Raw genomic sequence first — 26736 nt, forward strand, 5'->3', positions numbered from 1 at the left:
CCTTTTGCAAAACACCGTTTTGAGGGTTCAAAACGTGTTTCAAACGGTGTTTCAAACGGTGGCTGCGCACCCAAACACTCCCAAACTGCCGTTTGGCCCCAAAATGGTACGCCAAACTCGCACTAAGAAGGAAAATACATGCTGAGTTTGTGCAATTGTTAAAATCTGAGAATAAATGGCAGAAATGAGTTTAGACTTGCAATATCATAAGAGTACTGGGTTTTTTGAGATGGACTTGGGTCATTATTTTATGCTTTTACTCGATTGTTGTATTGAATTTCTGCAGTACAGATAAGGACTAGAAGTCTAGAAAGATTGATTTTCTATAATCCACCACCATAAAATACCTTTTTTTCCTTATATTTCGACCGTTGTTTCCTCTACATATTTTACAGGAGCATTTACCGAGGCTCTTGGGAAATTTCCACAAGCTCTATCAAGATGTACAAAATTCCAATGTGCATGTGCACCTATTCGCCACTTGGTTCGTCTTTCCAATGAATAGAAGACAACCGTAACGCATATCTCGACACGTCTAATGCACCCATTTCACAGACCCAAACCCGGCTTTCTTGTCAAAAACCAGGTTTTTAAAACCACCTCAATCAACCAAATCAGCCGAGAATCCCGTTGCAGTGCCACTATAAATTCAAACCATTGACGACCCATTTCAACATAATCTTCCCGTTGTGTAAAAAAGTAGCAAAAACAAATGGGTTTTCTTCCTATGTCTCTAGTCAGGGCTCTCGTGATGCTTCAAATCTTTTTGTTTTTGACGATTGGGTCATTTGATTCTAATACTGCTATTGAAGTAGAAGGTCTTGAATTTTCTGAGGGTCTTAAAGCCTTACCCCCTCGAAGTCTTGTGGCCGTGCAAGGTGTTATCTACTGCAAGTCGTGCAAGTATGTGGGTGTGGACACCCTTTTGGGTGCCTCGCCACTTTCTGGTGAGTGGTCCTTTAGTCAATCGTAGCGAGTCGACTCATTTTACCGCCCAGAGTTTATGAAATATTGATTGCATCGAGTCCACTCATTGTTACCTTGGCCGAGTCCATTCTGAGTTAAAAGTTTAGAACAACGTAGATTACATGCATGCGACTCATTAGCAATACATGCAACATCCTAGTGGTTGAATGGTGCATGCTGCTATTGTGTTTGGTTCAGTTCACATCCACGTGTGCATGTACATGCATGTTTGTATTTAAGTTGGATGACACGTTTAGCCTAAATGCATGCACGTTAGGCACAAATGGTCGGTGACAAAACATTGAAACCGTCCATTTATTGCATTTTACCCTTGGCTCTTGATATGATATTGGCGGTTCGGCACTACAATGTTTTGATAATTGCACAAACTCAGCTTGCCTTTTCTTTTCTTTTTTTTTATTGGGCTTGCAATAACCTTTGACAGCTCTTTTTAAATAATAAAAGACAAGATGAGTTAGTGCAATTATCAAAACACGGTAGTGCCAATATCAATAGTTTTTACCGTTTTCTCTTTTATGCTATGTGTAGATTAAAGCCAATGCATGTACCCTAAGCCCAGCGGTGTCAACGGATCCACATATGTCTTAGTCGATCATGATCCATTCAAATCCCTTATCGATCTGATCGGATTCGGAGTGTTCTTCGGATCTTACTTCTTGTGTCCCTATCACGATCCATTTCAAATCTGACCGTCCATCGGAGTGTCGTAATAGGTCCTACTTACAAAACAACAAAAAATCTCAGCTTTCCTCATTTGAAATGAACTCCAAAACTTCCTCAGTATGTCACTATATCTAATAACGACCTATGATTTTGATGAAGAATAGGATTTTATTGTTGAAAAGAACTCCAATGTCAAGGGTGCGTGACAATAAAACTTTCTACTAACTAATCCTTGCTGAGGATGAGTGGCAAGTTTACATGAATAAAAACTGATAGAGGAAAGGAAGAGAAAAAGATGTCTAGAAAAGGGGGAAGTGGAAAGTCGTAAGCTAAGAAATATTTAGTTTACTTTTATGTAAATACCACTCCGACATAATATAAGAAATATTTTGAGGGTATTTTAGTAAAAGGACTTCGAATTGTGACTATCCATCGGATTTTTTTGCCATGTCTTGATCACAATCCAAATTTTTTTCAGATCTTACGAAGAGGATCCAAAATTAGTCCATGGATCCTTCTAATGTGCCTAGATCCTGTCTATTAAGGTTTGGATTTGGACTATCCATCGGGCCATCTGGGTCCACTAACACCCCTACCTAAGCCTACATTTGAGCCTATGGGGAAGCATTTAATTGTTCTCTTTCTATAATAAATTAATATTGACCATGTTCAAAGATGTTTATGTCGGTTTTCGCCATTGGTTGGAATGTAGGTGCGGTGGCAAGGTTACAGTGCAAAAGTAGCAAGCGAGAGATTAACATGGAGGGTAAAACGGACAAAAATGGGTATTTCTACATACAAGCCGCGAATGTGACTACATACGGGGTACACAAGTGCAAGGTGTTCTTGGCGTCCTCGCCGTTAGAGACGTGCAAGAACGCGACGGACCTTCACGGAGGAGTGAGTGGGGCCCGCCTGAGGCCCGAAAAGGTTCTGATGGGCCCCAAGCCCGTTATGCTCTTCTCTGTCGGACCCTTGGCGTATGCACCCACCAATACTACCTCCTGTCGTCGTTCCCCTTAGTATGTAAGAGAGAGAGAGATCTTTATCTTTTATGTGATTTTATCTGTATTTTTGTGGCTTCGAAGGTTAAGGGCTTTTATTTAATGAAATGATTTCTTTCCATACCCTAATAAATACTTCCTTTTATTTATTTATGGGAAAATTCTCAAAAAAGGGGATTTTTAATTGAAAATCTTAAAGAGTTGGCTAAATTCTAAATAAGGGGTGAAACAGATCCCAAAGCATGTTTTAAGACAAGAATGCCCTTGAGTTGCTTTTCCCTCCACCTTTTTGAGAAACGGATCCCAATGCATTTCACAAACATTATTCTTCACCTTTTTCAGCTTCTTCTTTCTCACTCCAAGTGTTGAAAGTTCATTGCCTTTTGTAAAACTCCACTGTACAGCCCCCTTCTAGGATGAATTCAGCCCATTTTTTTTAAAATGGACTATACAGCCCATACCATAGGATGATCCAAACCGCCAAATTAATGGGCCACAACGTAAATAGGTTGTGCCCCAAAAATCATTTCCATAGGATGATTCTAACCATCCGATCTAATTAGGGACTTAGATTATGGAAGAAGGGAAGGAGATATGTGTACTTCTATCATTGTCGATGCTGAAACACATAATTTGCCATACAGATCAAAGAAATTTCATCTTGTAAACCCAAATCACATCCTCAATTCTGTGTTCCCTTTTTTTTAGTGGCAAAATCTGTGTTTCCTTTTAAACCCGTCCTAAACTAATAAAAAGAGCCCATATAAGGAAAGGAAAGTCAGATATCGAGTAGATGGAAACATTTCGCAAACAAGAAATTTTTGGTGATTACAGAGTTTAATTAGAAAGTTAATGAGAGAGAGAGAGAGAAAGAGAGGGAGGAAATTTAATTAGAAAAAGTATGTCTGAAGTTCTAGGTTGTTTGTATTTAATCAGCAACAAAAAGTTGAATAGGAAACAACGAAATTTGTACGATTTAGTTAGGAAACCAATCGTTTAAGCTTAATTTGTGCGATTAGCTTATTTAATTGCTTTTTAGTGGGTGATGATCAAACTTGTTTGAAAAGAAAAAGACCAATCCATTGACCTGGTGGGCCATCATTTGCATTGCACAGCCCTTGAAAATCCAATGGTGAATCGATGATCCGTATAGTTGGTTGCCTTCAAATAACTGGCAATGGTTAAAGTTTATTAGGATGACTATAGTGGATCTTGACAACCGGTTGTGACTCCATAACTGATTATTGGGCTCAAATGTACTTTTAATTTTGAGCCCAATAATCAGTTTTGGACACAAACGGTTCTCAAATTCCAAAACAAACAGTGCCTAATCTCTCGGGGTCTCATCCCTTGAAACTTGAAAGGTACTTTGGTCAGTTTAGATATAAAATTATATCCCTAACCCACAGAATAACAAAATCCGGTGAGCCTATCTCTGTGGCCATTAAGAAGAGGAAATGGAAGATTTTTTTCCCCGATTCTACCTGCAGAAAGGGAACTAAACAACAAAATGATAAAAAGGTATTCTTCTTTTCTATAGTGGAGGACTTGGAGGAATCAAAATGAATGCAGAAAAGGTCAACAACAACGGCCTCTTTGTCGGATTTCGACCCTCGTAAAGGGAAATTTTTACAATTTGTACGTGGGTGTGCAACCGTATTGCATTTTGAGTTTAATTTCCCTGTAAATTTGGAGTATATGACAATGCTAGGCCTAGACTCGCAAGCAAGATTTCTTTAAATTTCATCAAGTTTGATTAAAACCTAAGAATGTCTAAACAACTATTTAGCATTTGATAAAAATTTGAATCTAATAAGCTAGACAGTATACTAGAATCATTCTTACAATTGGAATGGACTCAAAGTGCACATTGCCATAGGTATTTTGATTATATTCCATATGTGAAGAATACTTTTGGTCATTTTTTATGCGATATTGCTCTTTTGTTTTGTTTTTTTTCTCATATTGGATTTTAAAGTCCCACTTAATTTTTTAGGTGAACTATATAAGAACTCTCCATTGTTGTAAACATTGTATGAAGAAAATTAATGCCTAAATCGAAAGTAATTCGTTCTCTCCTTAAGACAGAATTTGCCCCTTACAAATCTGCAAAAGGTAATCAGCAAATCTGCCTTCCAAGATAATTTAGGCCCAGAAATTAATCTGTTTCAATTACAAAATTGCAGTTCTGTAATTGAAGCAAAACTACAGAAGTAATAGGGAAGAGAGAACGAATCTTAAGAAGTTATTTGAATTGAATGCTAGCCGACATATTTATAACCAACCAATAGTCATTTTCTAGAGACATGTCTTTTCTAAACATCATCATTGAATAGACATGTCTATTGTCTTTTTATTCGAATCAATGCATCTTTACAGAACAGATGTGTATGTTCACTTTCTACAGATATGTCTTTTTCGAAAGATCATCAATGAATAGACATGTCTATTAGAATCAATGCATTATTTCAGAACAGATGTGTCTGTTCATTTGAATAGATGTACCATTTCATAATAGATGTGCCTGTTCAATTCTGTGATTTTTGTAGTAGTTATTCTTATACTAAAAAATAAGAGTTGTTGACATATCTATTATGAAATCTCTAGAGAGCTCTTAGGAAGACACGCCCGTGTTATAACATCTCTCCTATTTTGGCTTATTAGTTCCCACACAAAAGTCTATTAAAAAAGGGCTTTTCTAATGGGAGCCCTAAGCCCCAAAGGGCTCTCGTCATGGGGCATTTAATTGCCTATGGGATCGTGAATTTACACATGTTTTGATAATAAAATCTCAAAACATGTGTAAAAATCTCAACAGTGTAAATTCATGTTCTCAAGAGCAATTAAATGCCCCTTAGCGCACCTGTTAGCAAAACCTAAAACGAGTGCGCCCTGGGCACTAGTTAGCAAAACCCATTAAAAAAAACAAGATTGAGTAAGCTAATATGTCAAACTTAAAAGCACCTTTTAAATAATGGAGGAGTCATGTGCTCCACTAGAAAAATGAGAAGCTATCCAAGAGTTGACTGCCATTAAAATATGAGAGGAGAGGGTTTGCTTTCATTTTTAATTGGGAATTGATATATTGGCCCCCTTACCTCTATTTGGAACAGCCCTCTAGAGTAAAAGAGTAGTCATAATAAATACACTAGAGGGGCTGTCCAAAGGGGGGAAAAGGGCGAATGTATCACTTCCCTTTTAATAATGCCCACCAATCATATATGTATATGTCTCAACGCTTAAATCATTTTCCTAAATTTAATACACGGGAATGCATAATTATCATACCCATCACCCATCAACTGTTGATATCATGGTGCCCATTGTAGATGGGGAACCATTTTATGGCCAATCCAAGCACGGCACCTACGCAAATGCTATGACCGTTTTGAAATGTACCATCTCACATTTGCCCAAGTTACAAATAAGAGTAATGCTAAACTGAAGGGCGCCCTCACATAAACCCAACCACAAGTACACCCCATTGGATCCACGTCAGCAGCTTTAGAACTTCTTCTGTCATCGTTTGACTCTATTTGGTTGCCTACTCAGCTTTACTAGAGGTATTATTCTCGGTTTTGGGAGTGTCACAGTCAGTTATTAGCAGTCACCAAAACTACCGGGCCCTGTTCGCTTAAGACTATGACAACCGATTGTGAGTACAATACTTTTGAGTCCAATAATTAGTTTTGGACTTGCAATCGGTTGTCATAATCTTAAACGAACAGGGCTTTACTTGATCAACCCAGCTGATATCTATCATAATATCCACCAAACCTCTAGCAAAATACATGAATAAAGTGGGGAGTTTTGTATTAAAATCATGGGTTTCACCAAACCACTAGTAAAAACACCATCTTATACTTTTACAGTATTCTATTATTAGCCCTTTATATAACAACCAAACAACATTTTGGGAGGTCCGTTTGAAGACAACTTCACTACTATTTCGCCAAGAGATCAATTGACTACTATTCTAGGGGGCACAGGTATAAGACAGCATTAGGTATTTGTATACATCACAACAAAATTAAGTATAGAAGGTATTTGAATAGTGATTATTGTACACGAAATGAAAATAGCTTTGGATGGTGGGATTTGGAGAGAGAGAGAGAGAGAATCTCGGTTATAAAAAAGATTCTAGAGACCATATAAAAGGGATTCTAGCGACAGTTTGTTAAAAAACAGTCTCTAATTAAACATTTTGGCTAAGGATACATTAAACCCTCACTAGACACTAGTGGTGTATCCTATCGAGACAGAAAAGTTTTAACCATAGCAAATGTGTATTAAAGGTGACTATCGGCTTGCTAAATGGGAGGATACAGTTCTGGAGTTCTAGGTCTTTCAATCCCATTTAGCAAGCTGAGAGGCTTGATAAATGAGAGGATACAGCCAAACTTACTGCTAGCCCATCGGCTAGAGCCAAGCTTCTACCGCGACTGCTCGTCGCTTCTGGCAGCCTTATTCTGTCACCCGAGATCCAAGTCAGCACCGGCACAGATCTATTGATTCCTCGCGGCCAGGACCATGATTAACTAGATTCACTGTGATCAGGAGTCTAGCGCCGACCAATCCACCAAATAGTTGATAGTGTTTACCCCTGATCCGTTTCGGTGACAGATAAAATATAGGCAATGATAAATTCGCACCCCTGTAGGATAATTTGCACACCTTTAAGGAGGGTATGTGGCAGACTTTTATGCTTTTTGACGTCAAATCACGGTACTGGGTTGTGAATTATTCTACAGGGGTGCGAATTTATCATCGTCCAAATATTTTTGCCACTAAAAACTATATAAAATTTCATAATTTTGGCATACAAAAAAAGCTTTTGGATAGAGTTTCTAAAAATTCCACAATTCCTGCCTTTAAATGACACACATAAAACCTTGGAACGAGATGCTTACTACATTCGTGAGTAAAGCACAAGTGTTCGTTATCCGGAAGCTTTGTGTAATTCGTTTGGTCGGTGAAAACATAGTACTCATCTAATACCCTAAAAGGACACTGGCACTACCATAGGAGAATGCATCCGATACTATACAATTAGTCGGTCGTCATTTGTCCTCTATGTGCACTCAATCTCTTCCCCTTCTTTCCTTTCCCTTATTCTTCTTCTTCGATTTTTACGACTTTTCTACTCTCTTTTTTCCTTTTTCTTCTTCTTATACTTCAATTTCAAGGATATTTGTTGTTTTTTATTTTCATCTTCTTTTAGTTCTTCTTTTGGTTTTCTTCACTTGTTTTTAGGTTTTTTATGTTATTATTTGTTGAGTTGGATGTCCTGAATTCAACCCACTTGGGCCCACCACGCTCGGCTTGCAATTTAAGTGAGTTCGGCCCGGTTCAAGTCGGCTTGTTTTGACCCACTTTGTATAAGGGATTTTACGACTTATTTTCGTATTCTAGTTTGAGAAAAGGGTTGAGAGCTCAAAAAGGGTGATAAGGGTCTACAAGGGTTTCCGGGTGGGTTTGGTGAAAGATATTGATTTTCTCTTGTTAGTGTATTTTCTCACCATCTCTACCATGGATATAGGCTTTACGCCAAACCAAGTAAATCTTATATAGGCTTTACGCCAAACCAAGTAAATCTTTTTGTCTTCGTGTGTTTGCATGTTTTGTTTTGCTTTGCCATTGAAATTGCCGGTTGCTACTGAAAGGGTTTTTCACAACATTATTTTTTATTTTTTTCTTCTTGCCCAATTTTATGGTTTATTTGTTATATATTTTTTTTTGTTTTTATGTTTTCTTCTTCCTTTTCTCACCCGAATTTATATAATATTTGTTTTTCTTCTCCTTTTGTTGTGGTTCTTTCCATTCTTCTTCCTATTTTCTTCCGTATAAATCAGGCAACAACAAAAGGAATAATAAGACGAAGAAATTATATTTCAATATTTATAACCATTCACAAAGCATATTTGAATATTTTTAGGGCAGTGATAAATCGACCCCTAATATCATAAATCGAACGCCATCTCTCTCTCATCTCTCTCTCTCTCTCTGCATTGTCCTGGAGGGAGTCGATTTATTACTGCCCTATTTTTAACCATAAAAACTTGTTATGTTGGTAATTTCTTTGAAAGCATGGCAACTTTGTTAGTTGCCAAAAGTTGGTTTTTCTTTCAATAAAAAAAGGAACAATTACCAATGGGGGACACAAAATTGATGTAATTAGCAAGAGGACCCATGCTTTTCTGAAATTATAAATGAGGGACAAAAGAGGTCTCGTCAATAAAAACTGGACAAAAATGCCCTTTGCCATTTACAACACGTTTTCACGTTGTTTTTTCCTTCTTCCTTCTTATTTTACTTTTCCATTTTCACCTTTCTGATTTTTTACCCTACTAGTCATTTTCCTCCTCGTTCAGCTACCATTGTTGCTTCAATGCCATTAGAAGAGTTGCTATAGGCAGAGAGGGTTTTGTAGCAGAAGAAGTTTTATCAACTCCCTGGAAGGGGGTTAGCAACTCTCAAAAGTAGGGTTACCAATTTTCGAATAGGCTTATCAACTCCCTGAAAATTGGCCGAGAGTACTGGAGTTTTATAAGGGGCTTTTCAAGTGTATGGGATTGGGGTTATCTAGTATGAAAAAATGGGGTTACCAATTTTCGAATGGGCTTATCAAGTCCCTGAAAATTGGGTGAGGGTACTCGAGTTTTGGAAGGGGTATCAAGCCTTTGGGATTGAGGTTATCTAGTATAAAAAATAGAGTTACTAATTTCCGAATGGGCTTATCAAGTCCCTGAAAATTGGCCGAGGGTACTGGAGTTTTGGAAGGGGGTTTTCAAGTCTCTGGGAATGGGGTTATCTAGTATAAAAAATGGGGTTACCAATTTCCAAACGGGCTTATCAAGTCCCTGAAAATTAGCCGAGGGTACTGGAGTTTTGGAAGGGATTTTTTAAGTCTCTGGGATTTGGATTATCTAGTATTAAAAATAGGGTTACTAATTTCCGAATGGGCTTATCAAATCCCTAAAAATTGGCTGAGGGTACTGGAGTATTGGAAGGGGGTTTTCAAGGCTCTGGGATTGGGGTTACCTAGTATCAAAATGAGGTTACCGATTTCTGAATGGGCTTATCAAGTTCCTTATGAACACATTTTTACTTCCTGTTTTTTTCACTCGTTCATTTTCACCGTTTTTTCTTTCTATCCTATGATTCATCTTCCTCATTCGCTATTGAAAGGGAGAAGGAGAAATGCAAAACCCTAAAACAAATGAAAAACAAAATCTAGATATAAAGAGATAGATGGGAATGAGCTCACATTTCAAGTTTTCGAGACTTACTAGCGACATTGGTGGCTGAACGATGAGGAAGATGACTGGTAGGCTAAAAAAATAAAGTTGAAAATGGAAAAGTAAAAAAAAAATGACAGGAAAAGAAAAGAGAGAAGAGGAAAAAGTGAAAAAGTAAAACGTGTTGCTTAAGAAAAGGGCATTTTCGTCTAGCTTTTATTGACAAGACCTCTTTTGTCCCTCGTTGATAATTTTAGAAAAGCATGGGTCGGCTGAAAATTACATAATTTAACGGTCCCCCGTGTCATTTTTCCCCAAAACAGAAAGGGTATGCTAGCAAAACCTGACTTGACGGTCGGCCACCGTATATATAAACTCGGTCCTCTAACAAACTGGACCCGGAAAAAGGCACGGGTCCTCTTATTTGACACCTGCGCATAAAACAAAAAAGAGAGCAATGTACCTGGACAAAGCCAATTTGTACCCCTTCTTTATTTCCAGCACGCGATCATAAATTCATAACTTGCAATATGATCACTGTAAATATGGGTCATGATAAATTCGCATCCACTGTAGGATAATTAGCACCACTGGTGATGTGATTTGACGTCAAAAAGCTTTAAAGTCTACCACAATTCAAGTTACAAGTGGTGCGAATTATCCTACAGGCGGTGTGAATTTATCGTCTCCCTGTAAATATATTGTCATGTCTCGTAATAAATTATCAAACAATTCATTTGCCTCGCATGCTACATGTGAGTCTGTGACTGTGACACACGGGAAAAACTCTCGTAAGAAAGTCACTTTTATTCTCCTTCCTAAAAGACATTCACTGGGCCCCACTGCTTTTGTTTTTCTTTATGTGATCAAATCCGTTGATTCCAACAACAACCCTAAAACCAGCCCAATTTCATTCAGATCACATTAATCGGATGATCCTACACCGTTGATCCCAATCTCGATTTAACACTACATGGAAACTTGAAACTCAGATCCGTGACTCCGTATTTCCTTTTCCAAGCACGGACAAAGACCTAACTACCAGAGTACGTAGGGAAAATAAAAACCTTACATTTTAGTTGGCAGGCGAGCCCCAATTTAATTCTTAGAGAGAGAAAATCCGTACCGCATCTTTGATAGCGACACCCCCATTTAATTCTCCAATTCTTCCCACCCTTGCGTTGTGTTCTTCTGACTTTAGAAGGTACGGGCCCCACATCCCACTCGAAATCCCAACGGAATCTACTTACCAATCATACCGTATAACAACAGAAATACGTATACGAATACGTCTCTATACAAAATCTCCGATCCGTACCAGATCGTTTTCTAAATAGAAGATGAAGGACCGTTTCAGAGAGTAAAAGCCGAAGAAGATTTTGTATACGTATTTTATTCTTCTTTCTCTGTGTATACGTCGTTGAATACGTATCTACGTTTCTTGAATACGGTAAATGCATGTTGCTTGTATTGTAATCCTTTGTTTTGACTGGTGGAGATTTTGCTGGGATTAGCTTCTGGTTTTCTTTTTCGAGGCTTGCGTTTACTAATTTTTTAAATTCTTCTTTTGGAGAAACTGATTGTTCTTCTTGCAATGATTTGTATGTTTTTTTTTTTTTTTCCATTTATTTGATGGAGTAGTCATCATAATCTTTCTTTGCTTTTGAATGTTTGATTCGTTGAATATGAATTTGGCATTTGTATTTGTTTTTCACTTTGCTTTTCATGATGGATTTCTAGGTTTTGGAAGGCTCGGTGAAGGTATGATTTGAGGGCTGAGCTTCCTGGTGGAGGCAAAATCTGGGTTTGAAGGGCTCTAAAAAAGATAGAAATTAAGGTTTGAGAGATAAAAGGTATGGTGGATTTTCAACTAGGGTTATTATCAGAGGTTCAAACCCTAATTTTTGGTGTTATGGTAGAGAGATGGAATATGGGTTTAATTGATTTGATGGAGATGGAATTAAAGTTCCAAAGGTCTTCTTTCATGGGTTATGAGTAGATTTGAAAATGAGTGTTTATTCTTGTTGGGTATTCTGAGGATTATCCTTTTTTTTTAACAAACCCTAATTTTTTTTGGGTATTCTGAGGATTATCCTATGGATATCTTTTTGGTGATTTGAAGATTTGTGGCCTGAATTTTATCTTTTAGTTGTTCTGGGTTTTGGATAATGGAGGAAGAGAACAGCTCTTGGTTAAGAAGGGTGAAATTCTCACATACTGTTTGTCATCGATTGGATTCGTATAGTGCTCCATCTCTTTCGCGGTCTCATCAATCTAATTGCAATCCTGAATTAAAGGATAAGAATTTGAGATATGGGTCTAGTGCGCAACGTTTTGGAAGAGTTCAAACTAACTTGTTCTCTGATAAAACTGTATCATTTCCTGATTTGAACCCTCGATATCCTGCGTCCAGACACAGATCAATATCCCCACTCCCTGAGACTGTTCTCTCTGAGGCTTTCAAGGAAGCTAGGATTGATAGCAAAAGATTTTCCTCCCCATGTCCCACAAGGAGAGAACCCGAAAAGGGAATCATTGGGAAATTGTTTTCTAGAGATGTCCATGATTCTCATACATTTGATTCAAGAACATCTCCTCTCCGGAGCTTTGCGTCGATGAAAATTGCCGAGAGATCGAAGACTAGGAAGGACTCTGCGTGGACAAAATACTTTGACAATGGAGGGGGAAGGGTTTCGGCCGTAGAGACTTCGGAGGAGTGGATGGTTGATCTTTCCAAGTTGTTCCTTGGGCTTAAGTTTGCCTCAGGAGCACACAGTAGGCTTTACCATGGAATTTACAAAGATCGCCCTGTTGCGGTCAAAATGATTAGAGTACCAGATGATGACGAAAATGGGGCCATGGCGGCTCGATTGGAGAAGCAGTTCACAGGAGAAGTCACTCTTCTTTCTCATCTCCACAATCGAAATGTAATTAAGGTAATGAATCCTCCCCCAATTTCCTTTATTTGGATGTTATTAAGGTTTCGAGTTATTATTGTATCACTTCATGGACCTGAATTCGTAAGAGTTATAGAATAGTCTGTTTAGTCACTCGTATATTCAGCTTATGAATAAATTCTTATATCTAATCCTTTAACCTTTCAAGAAGGATGGGACTTTAAAGTGGTGCTTTGGGATTGATATGTTCAAATTTTTATGGATCTTCATATGATTTTTTTCTACACTTGGACTTGTAATTTTATCTCTAGTACCTACTGAATCGCTAATTTGTAATGAAGGAGACCTTTTAAGTTAATTACCAATTTACCATACAGCAACTGGAAACAGCTTGCTGGCATTCTTTCTTTTTTTCTTTTCTTTTGAATGATAACAGCTTACTGGCATTCAATTGCTTCACAGAACTATAATGTTTAACACGTTCTCTTTTCATGGATGTCTCTGGTCTGATGCAGTTGGTAGCGGCGTGTAGGAAACCACCAGTCTTTTGTATCATAACCGAATATCTTTCGGGAGGTTCCCTAAGGGCATTTCTACACAAACTCGAGCGGAAATCTCTTCCCCTAGAGAAACTGATCAAAATTTCTTTAGATATTGCTCGAGGAATAGAGTATGTTCACTCACAAGGGGTTATTCATCGCGACCTCAAACCTGAGAATATCTTATTTGATGAAGGCTTCTGCTTGAAGGTTGCCGACTTTGGGATAGCCTGTGAGGAAGCATATTGTGATTCTCTGGCTGAGGACCCAGGGACCTTTCGTTGGATGGCGCCTGAGATGATCAAGCATAAGCCCTATGGCCGAAAGGTTGACGTGTATAGCTTTGGACTTGTCTTATGGGAGATGGTGACGGGAACAATTCCCTATGAGGAGATGACACCCATTCAGGCAGCGTTTGCTGTAGTGAATAAGGTATATTTTTTTACTCTTTTCCTTCTCTTTCTTGAGCTTTCAGATATCTACGTACATATTGGATTTTAGATTTCAGATTTCCTCTCCTTAACAGCAACCGTTATGAGGTCATCGCTCTTTTACACATAACTGACATAACTGTTTTGTAAATAGAAAACTACTATAAGCATTGTAGAACTATATGATGAGCTAGGTGCCTTGGTGAGATGTGGCATTATATAGCTCTATTTAAACTAATAACCCTGGTGCGCATTTCTTTTTCTTGTTAATATAGTCAAATTATCACCATGCTGATGCTTTTTCGTAGACTTGGCAGTGAAGTATTGATCTTTCTGTGATTATGTTGGAAGTGATCATCAAACTATCCAGTTATGGACGCCTCTGTAATTTACTATACATTACCGGCGTCTGCACTTTCATGAAAATAACCAAAAGTACTAATCTTTCTTTGGAAATTGATATTCTTCACTACATCAAGATAGACTGCTAAGAAAATGTCTGGAAATTTTCCAATTCTCTTGCTTCTTCCAATTATTAATTAGAAAACACCACACCATTTTGGAAACTAGGTTCCATGATTGTCTACTTTTTGCTACAAAAGAAACTTTTATCCCTTGTGTGTTAAGAGCCTCAAACAAAGTATGCTAAAAAAAAGGTAGAAGCTGTAGTTACCTTATTTTCTGACAAGAAGAAATTTGGGCTTTTCAGAATTTGAGGCCAGTTATACCTGCAGACTGTCCAGCTGCCCTGCGAGCTTTGATAGAACAATGTTGGGCATTGCATCCGGAGAAGAGGCCTGAATTTTGGCAGATTGTGAAGGTTTTAGAACAATTCGAATCTTCTTTTGCACGTGATGGCACGCTGAACCTGGTTCCAAACTCATCCTGTCGCGATCACAAGAAGCGTCTAGTTCACTGGATTCAGAAGCTTAGCCTTATGAATCATGATACTTCGTCACGTAAACTAATATAACTCAACTCTGTCTTTTTTTGTTGCATTCGTAGTTTCACCTGTCTATCATGTAATTAAAATGTTCATTTTCAAGCTTCTGCAATTATACTTTTATTAAAACAGACAGAGAGAGGGCGTGGGGTAGGATGGCTGGCAGAGGAAAAGGGATCATGATGTGAAGAAGAGCGATTGTTTTAGTTATTGCTCTCTACAGGATTTCAGCGGGCATAGAGCTCCTTGTGGTGGCTTAGAAGGATAATCTCGGTGGTGTAATGTTGGTTGAGGTTGTCATTTTCTCTAGGAAATGGAATGTTTTTTACCACTTGAAATCAATGGTGTAGTGTTACTGACAATAAGGCCCTGTTTGGTAGCAGGGGAAGTTTTTTCCATAGAATATTAGTTTATCAAGTGGTGGGAGTCATAGGGGTGCAACTCGGGTTGGGTTGACGCCAACCTGAACCCAACCCGAGGTTCAACCTGACCCGAACCGACCCGAGTTCAACCCGGCCCAACCCAAGATTTTAACCTTAAAAAATAATTTTTTTTATAAAAATGTCGGGTTCACTCGGGTCGGGTTGCCAAAGCCCTCAACCCAAACCCGACCCGAACTCAGCCCGGATTGAGAAAACCCGAACCCGACCTGAGCTCAACCCAACCCGACTTTTTTTCTGGGTTGAACCAGTCGGGTTGAGCCTGCCCAAGTTGCACCCCTAGCTGGGAGATGAGCAAGGAGGGGATGGGAAAGGGAGAGAATCGAGAGGGCATGAGTGAGGAGATGGTGAGAAGTGGATTAAAAACACGGAAAATAAAAACTCTACTGAAGATGGAGCTTTTGAAGGGGGTGGGAGAGGGGGAGAATTGAGAGGGCATGAATGAAGAGATGTTTCGGAGTGGATGAAAAATTAAGGGAAAAATACTCCACTCAAAATAACGTTTTTGTTTTCCTTATTTTTCAGGCACTTCGCACGATCCATTCACTCATGCCCTCTCAATTCTCTCCACGTCTTTGTCTCTACCATTAGTGAGCTAATATTCCATGAAAAAAATTTCATAGTTGCCAGACATGGCCTAATTGAGGGATCAAGTCTAGGAAGGTTGTCCATTCTGCAGGGGGATGCCAATGGCTAGAGTTTATTCTCAGGTGATGCGACTTTGGTGGAATAGGTAAGTAATATTTGACAAGTTCAAGGTGTGGAATTTGCTCTCTTAGAGCATGAGAGAAAATGAGTTGGGTGATATGACACGTCGAGTGTATGTGATTGGTGTTGACCTTTTGTTGATTGTGTTGAGAGCAGGTTAAACATGTGATCACCAGTTCAAGATGTGAGCTTCCTCTGATGTGCTGGTGATTGTGCTTTGGCCCGTCAAGCATTGAGCAAAGCTTTCATTCTCTCTCAGAGATGTGTCCAGTTCTGTTGCATTGGTTGCAGGGTTAGGAATTTTTTATTCTTTATACGTCCTGTTTGTTTTAGCCCTTTTCGTTTCAGATTGCCATGGTGATGGCCCCAGTTTTGGACTCACAATCAGTTCTCAAAATCCAATGGCTCTTTTAGTTTCAGATTGTGACAACCGATGGTGAGGACCCCAACCGATTAATTTTGGGCCAATAATCGGTTGGAGCCCTCACAATCTGAAAAACAAATGGGGCCCGAGTAGTTTTGGACTCACAATCGGTTCTCAAAATCCAAAAAAAAAAAAAAAAAAAAGAGGGCCTAAATGCATCAGAGGTGAGAAAAGGTTCAAGCCATGAAGGAATTCAATTATATGGAATACAATGCTGAGAGATTCCAGTGGGCTCATAATATGATCAAATGTGTATCAGAGAAAGGGAGTGGGAAAAGGTGGTGTATGTATTAAAGACGAGGGTGAATTCAGTCAATTTTTCAACAGGAGCTACACATGAGATGATCTGCCCCATATATTTCAAGGAAAAATAGTAGTGAAATGATATCAACACAACCATGTTTTGATATTTGCACTAACCCATCTTGTCTTTTCTTGCTTAAAAAGCCATGAACAGTTGTTACAGCTCCCAAAAAGATCTCACAAGCCAATTTAAAAATAAAAGGCAGGCTAGGTTTGTGGAAATATTAAAACATGGTTGTGCTGATATTGTTTCTATTGTACAAACCATTTATATGGAACTTGCTATAGATGGCCGTGTGTTGAAACCTACGCCCATTAGACAGTCTAAACCTTTGGACATGATGGGGTATAAAAACAGCAGCCAATTAGCTGCCGACATGTGGCCCCAGGATGGCCCACCACAAGCCCAACTACTGCACAGGGGCAATATGGTAATTACCTCAGGGTAGGTAACTTCAAACCTATAGCAGGCCGACACCTGTCCTGGGGGTAGGTAATTCAACCACCCCAGGTTTCCCTCTATAAAAGGGCTTTCAAAGCTCAAATCGGAGGGTAATAACTTCTCACCCACCACTCTTAAACTCGCTCTGCACTCCTGCTCATACTGACTTGAGTGTCGAAGGGCCTGTCCGGAGCACGACTCCGGGTTGGTCTTCTGACCTCGTTTGCTCCTTGCGCAGGAAATAGCTCATTATCTCCTTCACCTTTGCTCCTCGGGTCCTCCAGTTCAGCTCTTACGTCGCTGCCGTATCTGTTACCGATTTTATGCCTAACAGGACGATCTAAACCCCTTCAAGTTATGGGAAGATAGACGGTTGCTCAGCTTTTTCAATGTCAATTTAACAGTCATAAATTGGAGGGTCAGGATCGTCCTATAGGGGTTGATTTTGATACATGGGCCATCCATAGCAAGGACTAATGTATAAATGGTTTGGATCATTGAACAAATAGGCTCTACTTGTATTTTTGCCTCCTATTTTTTCTTTGGAAAATATGAGCCTCCATCATATAAGAACCCAACATTGGCCATAAATAATTTTGTTTATTAATCTAAGCTCTTCGCAAAAAGTGAAAGGCCGGCATTAATGCAATGAAGCAGCAAAATTCAGCAAGAAGTGTAAGAAGTTCTCATAATAGAGGAAAACCAGACCTAAATTTTAATGGATTTTAATCTTTCCTGTTTAAGCTGGTGAAGAAGGTATGAGGGGCAAGCATTACAACACAAACCTTGATTCTTCAATTCAAGGAATTTTTCAATCAAATTTTAATTTCTAGAATTCTGTTTCATTTCTAACAACAGAGTAGAATTCGCATAGATCCAATGGTTTAATTAACTTTTCCCAAGTTAAATCTTCACATTTCTTTCCCTCTCATAGATCGTACTCTTAAATTCTTTATCTAAGCCTTGAAATCAAGTTCTAGGTCAAGAAAATCTAGGTCTAAGCTATAGAAAATTCATTTGATTTTAAGGTTCCATGTAACTAAACAAATGAACTCCTTCATCTAGCTTAATTTCTTGCATTTTAGTTCATGCATCGAGACAACTTTGATGGCCTGGACCATAAGGATGGTCTATTTTGAATAAGCAAAAGTATAAGTACTGAAAAAACACATAAAAATTGCAATCTAGTTGGCCGTGACTATTGAAATTCTATTTGCCCATAGTTTTCAATTTCTTTTATCCTTATATTTCTTATGTTTTCTATTTTTACATGTTATTTTTCAATTTACATTAATCTTGTTTTGTATATTTGGATTAGTTTATTTATGCTGTCACAGTTCACCCAAATCTGAATTATGGTCGGACCAATTTGGGCCGGAACGAGACATTTTCCTGTTCAATCAATGGTTCTGTTGTTAAAACACTGTCAACAATAAAAATGGGCAATGATCTAAATTCAATAAGGGTCCGTTTGGATGCTGAGAAGATTTTGATTTGATTTGAATTGGATCCGGATCAAATCTTGGATTTCCAAATCAGAGACTGAGAGTGAAAAAAAAAAATCAGATTACTGAATATGCTGTGGAAATAAGTAACTGGAAATCCACAGATCTGCAAGTTTCCTTCACCCTCTTTGCTCCTCAACCTCTCCCCCTTCCCTCTGTGTCTCCCTCAGCATGAGCTGGCGGATCTATTCTTTTTGTATTCAAAACTCAATTCCAAATCCAAAATACAAAATATGAGGGTATCCAAACGGGCCATAAGTGCATTGTTACCTGCTTATCTCGTGTTATTTATAAATTTATAGTTTCTTAATCTTAAGATTTATTTGTTTGGCAAATGAATATTTTATTTATTTTGTTACAAATTATATTTCTTAATTTTATAATGAGGGTGACACCTTTGTCTTTTACCATTTAAAAAAAAAATAAAAAAAATCACCTTTGTCTTTTATTATTTAACTAGCTGTCAAAAGCTATAACAAATCCTGAAAATGCTCTCAACAGCCAATTAAAACAAAAAGGACAAGTAACTTCAGGTCATTATCAAAACATGGCGGTGCAAATATCAGTAGCCTTAGCAATCAGTAATTTTATATGAGCATACGTGTATGGGAGTTGCTGTGTTGGGCAGTATCCATGTTGACACTCGAATCTGAGCCCACAAATCATAAACTACAGCCAATTTTTCATGAAATTGCATGCATAGAGCTAAACTTTCACTCTTGTGTCTAGGACTTTTAAGGGTTGGAAAGGTGATTTAGGCCTTGTAAGTTTTGAATGAATCCATCTATGCCGATGCAAATAACGGTAACATTACCAAGGAAACACTAACATTGCAAGGAGACCATGAGACACTAACATTGCAAGGAGAAGATGGTCGTTGATGAATTACAGATGTTAGATTTTCAATGAACTCGCCTACAAAAAATGGAAATTTTCAGTGGTAGGAATGTAAATGTCTTATTTACATTGGTTTTGAGTGAACTTACTCGACCTGACGATTCTATCCATCAGCTTTGCAAGTTTGCGAGCTCCAGGGCCGGGCTTGAGGCGAGTTGAATCCCCAACATCGGAACATAATGGGTTGCCGGAGCACCACCCTCCGGGAGTGAAGCTCCCATTCTTCCGGCCTAGGAGTTCATTATCAATCTTGTCCAATACAGCATCATCACGTTTGAATTTGCGGGCAAAGGGTACATTGCTGCCTGTCATTTTTCCCATGTCATTAATGGTGAGAGTGTGGGGGTGCTGCTTTGGGGGCACATCCCATGCAATGTAGTGCAGGTCATGGTTGACGGCAGTAGTGGCAAATTCAGGCACATTACAGATGACTGTCTGGAAGTAGCCTTCGGGAGAGGAGATGAAGTTTGTGTAGTACATAAGGAGTGTCCTTGGGAGGTTATCCCAACCCCACACGCAGTACTCCACGAATGCTCTTGATAGACCCATCCATGCAGAACCTGAATCATAATTGACTAAACTAAATCATCTCTCAAAACTTCTGTTAATGGTGAAATTAGCTTCAATAATGGGGGTATGTGACGCTAATGAAGCGGAAGCGAAGGCACTCCTTTATGGGTTGAATTGGTATGAACGCAACAATCTGGGTCCTCTTTTTATCGAGGGCGACTCGGCAAATACCATTGCTTGGGCATCCGGTCGCTGCAATGGGCCATGGAGGTTGCACCAAACAATTGATGCCATTCGGGACTTGGTTCATATTATTCACCCTAAGATTACACATAGAAGGAGATCGGCAAATGTCTCGGCGGATCAGTTGGCAAAGGAAGGGGTAGACATCCCAAATATACGGGTTATTTTTCAGAATGTGGGGAGCGGGTGTATGTAATTTGTATCAGTGTTGATTTCTGGCTTTTAATCTGCTTGGATTGTACTCTTATGGAGGATGACTCGTCCCCCTCGTTTGTGTCCTTCTTCTTTTTGGGAATAAAGTTTCTGTTGTCTTTCAAAAAAAAAATTAGCTTCAATAATGTTAACCTCGTTTCTCATTTGTCAAAGGATTTTTGTTCTGCAATTACGATAAAATATTAAAGAGAATTACTAACTGTTTTCAGAATTGATGAGATGGTGATGTTTAAGATGCATTTAGTGCTTCTAAGTTCTAATTTATGGTAGTTAAAATGAGGGCGAAAATCCTAAAAGGAAATGTGGCAATACCACCCACAAGCAAGAAAGAAGTAAAAAGTTCAAAGGGCAGGGCAGCATCCCATTAGTTTCATTAGCTTTTTTTATAGAGCTTGATACACACATTGTAACCTTCTCTGGATTGGCATTGGAAGTCTTCCAACATTAAGATTCATAGATCCAATTGAGTATTCTTCCAGGAAAATCACTGAGCCATGTTGATGGGCATAATAAATGAATTATGAATTGATAAGAAATGATGCACCCCATGCTTTTCTCATGCGGGCAGTTCCCTATTGTCTTCAAAATAGCAGAAGTCCAGCGTAATTTACAATGGTGTGGGTTGAAATTTACCAAAGACATAAATATCCCATTCTAACGCAAAGAAACTTGCCTCTTGACATTAGCATCAGGGAAAGTTGCAAGATCTTCCAAGATCCCTGATTTATGAAACTCAAATCCACAAGCAAATTGATTGAGCAGTAAATAGAATGGGTTGTCTAGCCTTATCTAAGAAATATGTTGGAACAAGAAGCATAAGCTGCCTAAGCTTTTCAGGACAGAATACAACAGAATGAATGCTGAAAATGTTTTGTATAATATATCATACTGGAAACTAATGGCCTTTAAGTCATTTGGACTTCGCTAGAAGAGAAAAATGTTTTGATCGAACATAGAATTAATTTCCCTCTAAATGTATCACAGTATGTCGGGCCACAAGTTCCCCTTTAAGGACATCGAGAATTACGTAAATGCTCTCTTATCATCTGAAACTAGATTCCTGATCATGGTTTGTCTTGCTCATTACAGTTTGCAATTTCCTATATGGACTCAAGAGAAATATGCTAAAATCAATCAGCAGTGAATTTGTAACGAGTCACACTTCAAGGGAGAGGGATGGCTGAACTCTGAAGGATCTGATAAGTGTGGTCTAACTCCCAGAAAGACTATGGTGAACTTGACCCATTTTACCTTTTCTCCTTTTGCATAAAAATACTGCAGCAAGAACCTAAACAATAGATAGAGGGGAAAAATCATGTTGCCCGACCCCAACTACTTTGGGACAAAGGCCTAGTTGAGTTGAGTTGAGTTGAGTTGAGTTGAGTTGATGGTAGCACACTTCCAAAAGTATCATCTGAGAAATTCTATTCGACTCTTACAGGGCAGGGTAATCCTAAAGATTAGCGAAGTTTTTGTGTTTTAATTCTCTATGCATGTGATATGGTTAATATTGATGCAACGACATGGTTATAGACTATCTTGAAGTTGCACTTAAAATGAAATTTCATACAGAAAATTCTAGGCAATATCAAACAGTTCTACATAGAAAATATTGCTGCAACGACATGGTTATAGACTATCTTGAAGTTACACTTAAAATGAAATTTCATAAAGAAAATTCTAGGCAATATCAAACAATTCTACATGGAAAATATTGCTGCATAAACAGGATGTATTCAAAAATGCGATGGCATCGATCATAAAATGAGGACAGGTTCATACATAGTTATTTTTAGTTGCATTGATTCACTCTGTATCTGACAGTTAACTGAATCCAGCATGTGCAAACAAGCCTTGTTAAACATTGAATAGTCCATTGCATACAAAATCCATCTTTGGGTGAATTTCAAATGATCATAAAGAGAGGAATCACTACTAGATTGCTTCCAGACTTATTTATTTATAAATCACAACTAGATTGCTTCCAGACTCGTTTATTTATAATGCCATTGGCTTAATGGATAAACTGACCTCAGCATGTCCATGCAAGCCTAGACTTAGTTAGAATAGCCCAAATCAAATACATGGCCTACCTGAGGGATGCTTGAGCATTTTATCTGATCATAAAGAGGACAATTAGGTCTGAGTCAGATTCATTTTATATTTAAAACAAGAGGATTCAGGGTCCAAGTTCCTCGTCAGACATCCTAGGATTGCAATATGGTGGTATGCGTTCAAGTTTGAAGAATAAAAATTATAAAGTCTCAAGTTATAACATCCTACACAGTCGATGAATAACTATTATCAAGTTCCCTAAAGAAGTTCATAACTGTTTTTAACTTTATCTTTTGTAGGAATCGCTCTTGTGAGCACAATCAAATAGCCCATCCTTCAGAAATTATAAGTACATCACTAATCCAAGCAACAATACAAAAGATAAACCAAAATGTATCACTAATCCATGTAAGCATACAGACATGCAGTTATCAATGTTCAGTGTTGAAATTCCAATGGCCTAAAAATGACTTACCTGTGAATAACTTAAACGCAGTTGGGACTTCTCGCCTCTGTGTAACCCAGAGAACATCTGTCTTTGTTGACATATAAAGTCCAGGATCTATAATCAGTGGCTTCGCCCTTTGACCCCTGCATGAAACCAAGATTGGATCCTCAAATGCTTAACCATCTGAATCAAAATTGACACTATTTCATCAGACCAAACCAATAGTGACATACTCCTTCCACCCTAAGCGACTGGTGTGCTCTATGAAATTCAGATTTTTGGGCAGGGATGAAAACGTGTATAGAATATCTGCACATAAATGAAATTCAAACAATCATATAAGATTTTACACTGAATAGGCAATTAGAAAAAATTTCTCATACAACAGCATATATATATATATATATATATATATATATATATATATATATTGTTAATGGACTCACCATCCTGTGTTACGAGAGGATAATCAGAAGCGCTGAGATTTATAAACCAGTCCCATTCCTTGCTTTTCTTGAGAAGAACAGCACAGGCATGAAGGGTATTAGCGACCATAGTTGGCCCTCTGTAAGTGACCATATTAGCTTTAGTAATAATGTGCACATTGCCAAGCTTTACAAATATCGAATCATTTTCTACACGGTTTGCAAGCTCCAATCTTTCGGCAGCCGGTGATTCCAAATCCAAATGAACAACATACTGATTCAGAGGGTGATATAGTGCACGCAAAGTCCTCCATAACCGATCTAAATCGCCTTTAGATCCGGTTACCAGATAAGCCAGGCGAGGAATAGAGTGGCCAGCAGGTGGGGGTGGAGCTGATGAAAATTTTGATTCTATAAAAACCGGGTTCGTCTGGTTTGCAGAGCGTAGTGGGAAGATTGAGAAAATTGAATGGATGGTGTGTAAGGAAGAAAGGAGACCCACGTTGAAGGATGTAACAAGTAGGAAAACACAGATGAGGGAGCTTATAATAAGAGGGAAAGCCCATTTCTTTTCCATGTTAAAGGTGGGTATTGTAACAAAACCTTTCATAATCTCCATTACATTCCTCTCACCTTTCAGTAACTTAAGCAGCTAATTCGCCTAATATCTGAACCCATGTGGATATGTAACGAAAACACATCTAGAAAGGAAAGCAAGAACTTCCAGAAGAGTGTACAATTGATACCAAACAACATGAAATCTAGGTTTTCAAAAGACCTGTCAAAGCAACCAAGAGAAATACCAATACAGAGAAATTAAATATTAATTAGAAAAGGGAAAAGAATATCTAGATACTGATAAAGAATTCGAATTAAGAGAAAACAATCTGTGACCAACAAAAAAACCAAATAGAAATATATCAAGTTTTTGAAGAATCTGGCAAAGGCACATACAGGCAAGATTTTAAATTCTGTTTTGGTGGCAACCAAAATCAAAATAATTCGGCCATTTCGTTTCGTTTCGGCCAAAATTTAAAACTATGCATACAGAGAACTTTGTAGAGAACTCTGTACAGAGATATAGATAGAATGATATCGCCTTCATAACACGCTACATATAATCACTAAAAGACACATGAAATAACCATTGATTATCACACAAATAAGACCCAAATTTCAAGGATGAAAAAAAGAGCAAAATATATAAAAACTTACAAAAAAGAATTACCATGGCCAACATAGAATGCGAAAGATGGTAACAGAAATCCATAAACCAACGAAACCTCAATCTAAAATCACCTAAGTTTCAAACATAAACAAAGCAAAGTATGTGCTCTATCAATTGGAGGGCTCTCTATTCAGCAAACTTAAGATCGTGATGTTAGATCAAAGCAGAATCCTAGAATAGAAACACCATCCCAAAACACATACCCAAAGCGAAAATTTAAAAATCTCAGCTTCCATGTACACAGGGCAATCTCTACCCCCTTAAGTTCACTTGTAATCTTCTTTTATTTAATAGTATCTCTATCAAAAAAAATCCCAAAAGAAATTAAAGGACATGAAAAAACAGAATTACAAAAAAAGAAATACAAGTAGTGAAATCATGAGGGGGTCAGTAGAATTCAAATCAAATTGAAAAACAGAAAAACAAAGACAAATTCAGTCAACAAAGATAAAGGAGACATATCAAAGATCCGAAAAAATAGAAGAAATATACACTAAGAGAGAGAAACAAGAAAATAGAAACCCTGCTATCATTTAAAAAAAGAAACCCTACAAAACATAGATTGTGAAGCATATATAAAAGAGAAGAACCTGATTTGATTGATGTGGGAGACACCCACGTCAAGAAGAAGAAGAAGAAGAAGAAGAAGATTGTGACGTGTAATATTGTTGTAGGTTTCGTTGCAGTGTAGTTATAAAGCCTTTGAAATGCAGTTGTGTTATTAAGCCACCTCATCTTTTCACCGCCTACGGCGGCAAAAGCATCGTCTCTCTCTCTCTCATTATTCTCTTTGATTTTTTATGGAACAATTACCAATTGGGGACAAACATTAGACTAAATTATCAACAGACCCATACTTTTCAAAAATTATCAACGAAGGACAAAAGAGGTCTCGTCAATAAAAGCTGGACGAAAATGCCCTTTGGCATTTACAACACGTTTTGATCTTGTTTTTTCCTTCTTTCCTCTCTTTTACTTTTCCATTATCACCTTTTTTATTTTTTACCCTACTACTGGTCATCTTCCTCCTTGTTCAGCCACCATTGTGCTGGCAAATCTTGAAAACTTGAATGTTAAGTTCTTACCATCTATATCTAGTTTTTGTTTTTCTATTTTTTTAGGGTTTGCACTATTTTTCATTCCACTGTTTTTAATTTATCTTGTTTAAAGTTTAAGTGGTTTGTATTTTAGGGTGTGTCCTAGAGATAATGCATGGATGGCTTCACACACTTTTTTAGAAGGGAAGTGGTTGTATAAGAAAAAGTTGATGTAATACATGAATGGATGGGCACACATTTTTTTATTTACTTAATTTTTTTTTTGTAATACACAAATTGGGATGTAATATATGAAGCACATTTAATGAAAACAACATCCATTTCTTTTGTTATTTCTATCATTAGCAGAATTGTAATGCCATTAGAAGAGTTGATATAGGCAGGGGTTTTGTAGTAGAAAGGGTTTATCAACTCTCTAGAAGGGGGTTAGTAACTCTCAAAAGTAGGATTACCAATTTTCGAATGGGCTTATCAAGTGTTTGAAAATTGGTCGAAGGTACTAGAGTTTTGGAAGGGGTTTTTAAGTCTCTAGGATTGGGATTATCTAGTATAAAAAATGGGGTTACTAATTTTTGAATGGGGTGATCAAGTCCCTAAAAATTGGCCAAGGGTACTAGAGTTTTGGAAGGAGGTTTTCAAGTCTCTGAGAATGGGGTTATCTAGTATCAAAAATGGGGTTACTAATTTCCGAATGGGCTTATCAAGTCCTTGAAAATTGGCCGAGGGTACTAGAGTTTTGGAAGGGGGTTTTCAAGTCTCTAGGATTGGGGTTATCAAGTATTAAAATGGGGTTACCAATTTCCGAATGGGCTTATCAAGTCTCTGCAAATTGGCCAAGGGTACTAGAGTTTTGGAAGGGGGTTTTCAAGAATTTGGGGTTGGGGTTATCTAGTATCAAAATGGGGTTACCAATTTACGAATGGGCTTATCAAGTCCCTTAAAATTGCCCAACGGTATTTGAGTTTCGGAAGGGGGTTTGTAAGTCTCTGGAGTTAGGGTTATCCAGTATCAAAATGGGGTTACCAAATTCCGAATGGGCTTATCAAGTCCCTTATAAACACGTTTTTACTTCCTATTTTTTTTCACTCGTTCATTTTCACTGTTTTTTTTCTTTCTACCCTACGATTCATCTTCC

The 26736-nt window shown here is 38.0% G+C and overlaps 3 protein-coding genes across 4 annotated transcripts; 2 read left to right on the plus strand and 1 right to left on the minus strand.

Annotated features, from left to right (window-relative positions):
* The first annotated feature begins 610 nt into the window (after positions 1 to 610).
* On the plus strand, positions 611 to 2787 carry LOC143861690 (non-classical arabinogalactan protein 31-like). The gene is made up of 2 exons (XM_077372565.1): positions 611 to 947; positions 2363 to 2787. The coding sequence occupies exons 1-2, from the start codon at positions 713 to 715 to the stop codon at positions 2671 to 2673; spliced, it is 546 nt and encodes a 181-aa protein (XP_077228680.1). The 5' UTR covers positions 611 to 712; the 3' UTR covers positions 2674 to 2787.
* Positions 2788 to 11191: 8404 nt separating this feature from the next.
* On the plus strand, positions 11192 to 15040 carry LOC143862185 (serine/threonine/tyrosine-protein kinase HT1-like). Of its 2 annotated transcripts, none has more exons than XM_077373190.1 (4): positions 11192 to 11342; positions 11633 to 12828; positions 13305 to 13760; positions 14469 to 15040. In XM_077373190.1, the coding sequence occupies exons 2-4, from the start codon at positions 12061 to 12063 to the stop codon at positions 14730 to 14732; spliced, it is 1488 nt and encodes a 495-aa protein (XP_077229305.1). In that variant the 5' UTR covers positions 11192 to 11342; positions 11633 to 12060; the 3' UTR covers positions 14733 to 15040. The 2 variants fall into 2 exon arrangements, with proteins under 2 accessions (XP_077229305.1, XP_077229304.1); XM_077373189.1 differs by lacking the exon at positions 11192 to 11342 and adding an exon at positions 11382 to 11493.
* Positions 15041 to 19334: 4294 nt separating this feature from the next.
* On the minus strand, positions 19335 to 25290 carry LOC143862186 (Core-2/I-branching beta-1,6-N-acetylglucosaminyltransferase family protein). Its single transcript, XM_077373192.1, has 5 exons — positions 25134 to 25290; positions 23337 to 24093; positions 23124 to 23199; positions 22918 to 23033; positions 19335 to 19981 (listed from the first exon to the last, which is right to left on the minus strand). The coding sequence occupies exons 2-5, from the start codon at positions 23932 to 23934 to the stop codon at positions 19482 to 19484; spliced, it is 1290 nt and encodes a 429-aa protein (XP_077229307.1). The 5' UTR covers positions 23935 to 24093; positions 25134 to 25290; the 3' UTR covers positions 19335 to 19481.
* Between the last annotated feature and the right edge of the window lie 1446 nt (positions 25291 to 26736).

Source organism: Tasmannia lanceolata, unplaced genomic scaffold (assembly GCF_043159265.1).
Source record: "Tasmannia lanceolata isolate RefF3 unplaced genomic scaffold, GAP_Taslan_0.1 ptg000037l, whole genome shotgun sequence".
Lineage (NCBI taxonomy): Eukaryota > Viridiplantae > Streptophyta > Magnoliopsida > Canellales > Winteraceae > Tasmannia > Tasmannia lanceolata.